General features: G+C 38.7%; 1 protein-coding gene across 1 annotated transcript in view; it reads right to left on the reverse strand.

The window, feature by feature from the left end:
- Positions 1–8,823, reverse strand: part of IFLTD1 (intermediate filament tail domain containing 1) — a 93,292-nt gene that overhangs the window by 65,413 nt on the left and 19,056 nt on the right. The window contains exons 5-7 of the mRNA XM_006897221.1: positions 5,935–6,129; positions 5,140–5,153; positions 4,225–4,382 (exon numbers count right to left, since the gene is read on the reverse strand). Of these exons, the coding sequence (XP_006897283.1) occupies positions 4,225–4,382; positions 5,140–5,153; positions 5,935–6,129 (367 nt within the window). The remainder of the gene's footprint in view (positions 1–4,224; positions 4,383–5,139; positions 5,154–5,934; positions 6,130–8,823) is intronic.

Here is an 8,823-nt window from a genome sequence, read left to right on the forward strand (position 1 = left end):
GATATCAATGATATTGTTCGATAATTTCCACACTCTGTTAGATCATATTTCTTTGGACTCTTCCAGTCATTTGTCCAAGTGGTTGTCCTCCAGATTTCTTGGCACAACTTGGTGAGCACATCTAGGGCAGCATATGTTAGTTGAAGTACATCAATTGGTATACCATCAATTCCTGGACCTTATTTTTTGCCAATTCCTTCAAAGCAATTTGAACTTCTTTCATCACAATAGGCTCTTGCTCAATGTTGTTTCAGGAAATTCTTCTGTGTATGCCAATTCCTTTCAGCACAGTGACTCTGTATACTCTTTCCATTAATTCTTCCTGGGTCATTTAATATTCTGCCAAAACCTATATTGGACTAGGAAGCAGTCTTCAGAACAGAGCAAGAAAACTCTGCATCGTTCAAAATTGGGAAGGCTGTAAGCCAGGGATGTGTCCTATCTCCTCCATACTTTTTCAACCTATATGCAGATTATCCTGGAGGCTGGGAGAAGTGTGGCATCAGAATCATCAACAACCTGCATTATGCAGATGACACAACCCTGCTTGCTGAAACTGAGGAGGACCTGAAGCACTTGCAGCCTTCAATATGGATTGAGGCTAAATATCAAGAAGACAAAGATTCTCACCACTGTGCCAGATGGCAGCATCAGGATGGATGGTGAAGAGATTGAAATTGTAACAGCTTTAGTTTCCTTGGCTCCACAACATTCTTGGCATCAGCAGCCAGGAAATGAAAAGATGCATTGAGATGGGAAAGTCTGCTGTTAGGGACCTCTCCAGGGTACTGAAGAGGATTGGTGTCACTCTGGAGACTAAGGTGCGCCTGATACAGGCCATGGTCTTTGCAATCACTTGCTATGCATCAGAGAGCCGGACAATGACTAGGGAAGATAGAAGGAGAATTGATGCCTTTGAGCTGTGATGTTGGAGAAGAGTATTCACTATACTATGGACTGTTAAGAAAATGAACAGGTTCATCCTGGAGAGGATTAAACCAGGCTGCTCCTTGGAGGCAAAGATTCTGAAGCTTTGTCTGATATACTTTGGACATGTTCCAAGGAGGGACCAGTCTTTAGAGAAGGACATCATGCTTGGGAGTGTGGAGGCACAGCACTAGAGAGGAAGACCCTCAATGAGATGGATTGATTCAGTGACTGGGGTAATGGGAGTAGGTGTGTCAGAGACAGTGAGATTGGCACAGGATCGAACAGGGATTAGGGCTGTTGTACATAGGGTAGCTATGAGTTGCAGGCAACCTGACAGCACATAACAACAACAACAAATTTCATAAGAACACAAATAATGTGTTCTGGAATTCCTATTCTTCACACTGTCACAATATTTTGTTACAATCTAGTTGAATGCCCTTATTTAGTCAATGCAATGTAAATAACATCTTTCTACTATTGTCTGCTTTCAGCCATGAACCAGCTAGCATCCACAATGATATCCCCCATTCCATGTCCTCTTATACTAACTCTGTCTTGAATTTTTGTGAGTTCAGTGTTGATGTGCCAGTATAACTGTTTTTTTGAATGATCCTCAGCAAAATTTTACTTGTATTTGACAATATCACATGCTGTTTGATAATTTTCGTATTCCCTTAAATCACTTTTTATGCAATGGTGTAATAAGTAACACTCAGTTTTAAATAGTAACAATATTGTCTGGGTCCTATGGCTCAGATACAATAATTTAATTCAGAAATGACTTAAACAAGATTATTTCTCTTTCACAAATAGTTTGGATTTGTGCCAGTACCAGAGAGATAAAGTGGCTCTTCGATCCTCAACATACGGCTTCCATCTGTAACTTTGAAAGATGGCACTTCTGCCCCTGCCATCATGCCAAGGGTGTGATCTAGACATTATGTCTAGTTTTTCTTCTTATTTTATTATATGTTGTTGTGGTGGTTGTTATGCACCATCAATTTAAGAGCTGACCCTCTAGTGGGTTTTTGAGGGCATAAATCACATGGAAGGAACTTGCTATCTTCTCCCATGGAATAGCTAGTATATTTGAACTGCTTGGCTTTGGATTGGTAGTGCAACTCTTTGATCTTCTGAAATTTGTTGAGACTTGCTTTATGGCCCTAAACACGTCTGACTTTAGTAAATTATCTACATTTTAGTTGTGTAGTTCATAGTCTGCTGTGCTGCTGGTCTAAAGACCTTAGTTCTCTGTCGATTTTAATTCACCAACCTATCCTGAGGTTTTTGTTGTTTTTATGCACCATTGAGTCAGAATCGACCCATAACCGACCCTCTGGCAGGTTTTCAGATGTAGATAATCAAACAGGAGGAGACTGCCCATCCTTCTCCTGCAGAGCAGCTTTTAGTTTTGAACTGTGTACCTGCAGGATTATAGCAATTTCTTAAAATTAGGCTACAAGAGCTTCCTATTAAAAAAAGTGATTTAATAGATTGTACAAATTATCAAACAATATCATTAATATCAGATTAAAGCAAAATATTGAAAAAGACTAAAAATGGCTAGAACAGTACACTGACAGAGAACTGCCAGAAGTTCAAGCTGTGTTTAGAAGAGGCATCAGATGGATATTGGCTGAAAGCAGAGGATACCAGAAGAATGTCTTATCTGTGTTTGATTGTGCAAAGGCATTTGACTGTGTGGATCACAACAAACTAACACTGAGAAGATTTGGAATCCTAGAACACTTTGTTATGCTTATATTAAATCTATACCTAGACCAAGAAACTGTTGTTTGAACAGTGCAAGGGAATACTGCATTGTTTAAAATCAGGAAAGATATGTATCAGGGTTGTAGTCTTTCTTCATACCTGTGCACTCTGTATGCTGCACAAATAATTTGAGAAGCTGGGCTCTGTGAAAAAGGATTAGAGGAAGACTATCAACGCCTATGGTGTGAAGATAAAACCTTGCTTGCTGAAAGTAAGGAGGACTTGAAATACTTGCTGCAGAAGATCAAAGACTATAGCCTTTGAATAGATTCTATCTCAATGTCAAGAAGTGCCAAATCTTCACTACTAAACAACAATCATCATAAATGGAGAAAAGATTGAAATTGTCAGTGACTTCTTCTTACTCAGATCCACAATCAATACCCTTTGTACCAGCAGTCAAGAGATCAGGAGACATATCGCATTAGGCAAGTCTGCTGTCAGGAATCTCTCCAAATTACTGAGGAGTAAGATATCAGTTTGAAGACTAAGATGTGCCTGATTCTGGCCAGGGTCATGTCAATCACTTGCTATGTATCTGAGAGCTGGACAATGAATAAGGGGGACGGAAGAAAAAACAATGCTTTTCAGCTGTGATTTTGGAGAAGTGGCAAGAGAACAAACAGATGTCTTGTAAAGCACAGCCAGAATGCCCCTTGGGGGCAAAGATGGCAAAACTGCCTCTCACAATCTTGAATATGTTGTTAGAAGAGACCATTCCTTGGAGAGGGACATCATGTTTGGGAAGGTGGAGGGTCAGTGATAGAAAGGAAGAGTTTCAGTGAAATAGATTGACACAGTGAGTACAGCACTGGGCCCACATGTGTCAGAGATGATGAGGATGGCACAGGATATGACAGGGTTTAAGTCTATTACTCATAGAGGTTGTATGAGTCGTACTTGAAGGCAACTCAAAACAAGAACCACTATTTATATCTATATGTCTTAGCCTATAAAATAATTTTCTCTGGATAAGAAAGGGTTCAGAGCTGCTGTACATAGGATCGCTACACATGGTAGGCGACTCCATGGCACATAACAACAGTAACATACTGTGACAGGTTTGGAAACAGGAGAGGCATCCACTTCCTAAACAACATGCCTCCGGAAACTATGAACTTTGATAAATGTTGATCGTTGTAGCGGGCCTTCAGGTCTTTTGTTCATAGGGTCACTATGTCGTGCTCGACTTGAAGGCAATCAACAACAATAACAATGAAAAAACATCCACTTTTGACCACCCTTCAAGGATCTGTCAGAAACATCCTTGCTGGACACGTGTTCCCTTTTTTACTCAATATTGATTCATCCCACAGTTCTCTAGCCATAACTAGTTGTGGTAGATACTATACTAGAGTAAATGTAAGTGATATAAGTGGTTTAGAGTACTGGTCCTTAGGATATGAAGTGTTTCTGATGTTTAGCAGTTTTTGCTGCCCAGTCCTTTACACCAGTTCTCAGCACACATACACTCCCTGCTCTCCACTGGGATAACTAAGTGTCTCTCTCTTGACTTACCTAGATCTGGATCAGGCCTGGACTTTCCAGCCCATTGTCTCATCGTGTTGTACCTACTGGGCAGTTCAGTCAGAGCACCGTACGGATGCCCAGAGGTGTCAGGACTATTACTCCAAGGGCTGCGAGTAGGAAAAAGAGTTGGTGGGATTTCTTTTTCTCTGTAAAAAGAAAACACATTTAAATTAAATAAATCATTTAAAAATCCCACAACAAATGACCCATTATGCAGTTGTATTCGGGATGAAAGTACAATTAAAGTAGAAGCATTTTGACACCTGACTGGATGGCTCTCCCAGACCTTAAGGGGCAGAACATTTATCATAACATTACAAGAACTTTCCTAGGAATAAATAACATACTTGCTATCTTCATCCACAGCAGCTATTCCTCTAGGATAGGTAGAACATGAAATTCTAGGTGATGTGCTTTTCCTGCTGTCTACAATACCCAAAACCAACTCCACTGAGTCAATTTGTACTCAGAGTGGACCCTACTGAAGAGGGAAGAACTGTCCCCTAGGGTCTCCAAGGCTTTAGTTTTTTTTCATTAAAATTTTATTTTAATTGTGATTTTAATGAATGTTTAAAGAGAAGTTAGATTTTCATTCATTTATTGTTGCACATTTTACCCATCTCCCTCCCTTCCCACTCCCCCAGTTCACTTTAAAAAAATTCATTCATTGTTACACAATTACCTAGCTCCCTGACCTTCCCCTTCCCTCAGGACTCTTTGCAGTGATGTACCTCTTATACTGGGCTGTTGTTGTATATATAATGTCTAACCATTTATTCCTTTTAAATAGCTCTTTCCTTCCTCTATTTCAATGCAGTGTTCATTTTCTACCCATTCTTCTCCTATTCAAAGTTGACTGTCACATATTCTCCCACAGAGTGACTATGTGTTTGAACTGCCAACCTTTTGATAAGGACCTGGGTGTCTAAGCACTTCTAAATACTTGGAGGAAACTTCTCCTTGTTACAGTCTTCTCTCTAATAGCAATGCCAGTTAGAAATTAAATGATTAAGAGGTGTCACAATATCCAACAAAGATGAGCAACCTTAATCCTTCTGTTCACTCTGTTTCTATGCTTTTCCTATGGGCTCTAATTGAAATTGTTGTGTTTTATGAAATTGTTGCTCAGTTTGGTCAAACACTGGGAGGGAAAGTTTAGAGAGCATTATGCTGAGTGAACTAACTCCATCCTATAAGGACAAATACTACATAAAACCTTTACTGTAAAAACAGAAGGGTAGTTAGTAAGATGTGCATAAAAGCCCAAAGGGGGAAGGAGAGCAGAGGGGCTGAGGATTAGAGGAAATCACGGGTCACAGAATTTGGTGGGTGAGGGAGGGGGTGAAGGAATAAGAATACATTTAGTGGAGACCTGAAAAGACAGGATGATAGGGGGGCATAGATCAATAGTAGTTAATTTTATAAAATAACAGTTTTGGGGAATGTTTATATGAAACAATGTGAATGAAGGAATGTGTGAAACACAATGCACATGAATTAAACACAATGTATATGAATTTTATATGCAAACCAATACTAAAAAGTCATACAGAGTGTGCATAAAAATTGTGGTTTTAACTGTTACTAATTTATATATTCATCAATACCTATTTACCTCCAGCTCACTTTCAATTGATAGCTTAGGTATTAACTGTAGGATGAGTTCAGTTAAAAAACAACTTTTTACCTCATAAGAACTTGAACTTGTCCCACATGATGTAGTAATGTCTCTTCTTGATCTTGTCTTCCTTTGGGAGCTGTGGTTGTAGCTGTCGGCAACTGGAACACGTTCTTTTGAAGTGTAGCTACCACAGAGTGACTATCAAATTCAATGTCAGTCTCTATTTTCTCCCATCTTTGCTTCCAGTGAATAGGAGTGTACCAGGCAATAGCCTAGCAAAAATGGTTCACAAATATAAAATACCATTGATATTAGAGTTAAAACAACCCCACACCAACAATGCTGTAGGCTTATTGCAACATAGTATCATCAAGTTGTAGAAGGCACTTGCCTACTATATTTGAGTAAGGATATTATAAGAAATCTTAGCATTGATTTCCAGTTCTGTGAATTATAAGCTATGTGACTTTAGGTGGGTTTAGTCATATACCATCATGGATCCTGGTGGAGAACTGATTCAGGAGAGTGCTATGGTAATCATCTACACTACAGGGTTTCCTTAGCTATAAAAAAAATATTGTGAGAATAGCAGCTGTATTGTGATAACTGTAAGTAGTATAAAAGTTCAATTTTAAATATTTCAGACTCTACATATACTGGTGTTTTATTTGGAAGGGAGCAATAAACAGGAGCAGTAGAGGCGGAGAAGATGAGATCATAGGAGAGAGTATTACAGAGACTTGTGAGTTTGACTAGTAGAGATGGTGTTTGTTTCAGTATTCTGAATATGTATCAGGTGTACAACATGTATGTACAAAACAATCCAGAAAATTCAAACATAGCATCTCGCTAGTCAAATAATATGCTATCTTTACAGTCAAAGACAAGCTTAAGCATCCAAGTTTGCAGTAACATTTTATTCATTCCAGTGATCTGTTTTTAGCTTCTAAAATTATAGAGTCGGGGGTTTATTCCATGACCACTGGAAAATCCTAACTTCAGTTTGACAAACTAAATAAGCCTAAAAATATCACCAGAATCCAGGAAGATGTTTTATCGACTATGCAAAGGTGCTTGACTGTGTGGATCATAACAAATTTTGGCTAAGATTGAGAAGAATGACTCTCCCAGAACATTTAATTTTGTTCATGCAAAATGTATAACTAAACCAAGAAGCAGTTGTCCAAACAGGGTAAGGCAGCACTTATGGTTTAAAAATCAGAAAAGATGGGTGTCAAAGTTGTATTTTTTTTCCAAACATATTCAAACTGTATATAGAACAAATCATTTGAGAAAGTGGACTATATAAAGAGGGATGTGATTGTCAGGATTGGAGGAAAACTCATCAACCACCTGCATTATGCAGATGACACAACCTTGTTTGCAGAGAATGAGGAAGACTTGAAGTAATTACTATGGACTATCAAACACTACAGCCTTCAATATAAATTACACTTCATAAACAAGAAATTAAAAATCCTCACCACCAAACCAATAGGCAAAATCACATCAGGTGGAGAAAATATTGAAGTTGTTAACTATTTCATTTTATTTGGATCCACAATCAGCATCAGTGGTAACAATAATCAAGAATTCAAAAAGATACGTTGTATTGGAGAAATCTGCTGTCAAGGATCTCTCCACAGTTCAATGAGCAAGGATATTAGTTTCAATACCAAGGTGTATTTGATCCAAGCCTTGGTATTTTCAGTTGCTTCCTATGCATCTGAAATTTGGACAATGACTAAGGAAAAGTAAAGAAGAATCAATACCTTTGAATTGTGATGTTGGCGAAGAGTATTGAAATTGAATATACCCAGGCTGCCGAAAGAGTATACACATTGGTCTTAAAAGAAGTACAATCAAAGCGCTCTTTAGAGGAAAGGATAGTGAAACATTGTCCTATTTACTTTGGACATATTTTCAAGAGGATCCAGTCTATTGAGAGATATTATGCTGCGAAAAGGTAGAGGGTCAACCAGAGAGAGGCAGACCCTCTGAGAATAACTGATGTGATAACTACAATGGGCTTGAATATGACAGAGATCATGAGAAAAGTTCAGCATAGGGTAAGGTTTAGAACTGTTGTTTATAAGGTCACTGTACGTTGTAGTTGACTTGATGACACCTAATAGCAGTACCAAAACCAACAGAAGGCAAGTTCAAAATAGGCCTACAGTACAGAAATAAAACAATGAAATCCTTTCTAAGAAATCAAATTTCATAGATTATAACAGGAAAATCACACTTTTTCTGCAGATCAGCATCTAGAGATTTGCCCCTCTCAGTGGCTCACACAGCCGTTTGTGTTGAAAATGCATTCATTATCTTTTTTGGTGTATTCTCCATCAACTTTATTGCAAACCTATTCTAGAGGAGAACATTATCTTATTTCTCATGGAACAATAAGGATTTAAAAATATTTGATGACAATGATGATGATACATGATAAAATGTTTTTAATTCTATTTCTGGAATAGAAGAGATACAGGCCATGGTCTTTGCAAACACTTGTTATGTGTCAGAGAGTTGGGCAATGACCAAGGAGGATAGAAGGAGAATTGATGCATTTGAGCTGTGGTGATGGAGAATAGTATGGAATGTACCATGGACTGCTAAGAAAACAAACAGGTTCATCCTAGAGAGGGTTAAACTGTGCTGCTCCTCAGAGGCAAGGATTCTGAAGCTTCCTCTGACATTCTTTGACTGGTCCTTGGAGGAGGACATCATGCTTGGGAGGGTGGAAGGACAGCACAGGACACGAAGGCACTCTATGAGGTGGATTAATTCAGTGACTGGGGTAATCGGGATGGGTATATCGGAGACAGTGCCATTGGCACAGGACAGAGCAGAGTTTAGGGCTGTTGTACCTAGGGTTGCCATGAGTCGCAAGAAACTCAACGGCACGTAACAACAACAACAACATTCCTAGAATGTTGGCCATAAAAGCCTTGTACACTTTTTTT

This window comes from Elephantulus edwardii, unplaced genomic scaffold (genome assembly GCF_000299155.1).
Source record: "Elephantulus edwardii isolate Elephantulus edwardi_28Jun2011 unplaced genomic scaffold, EleEdw1.0 scaffold00206, whole genome shotgun sequence".
Classification (NCBI taxonomy): Eukaryota; Metazoa; Chordata; class Mammalia; order Macroscelidea; family Macroscelididae; genus Elephantulus; species Elephantulus edwardii.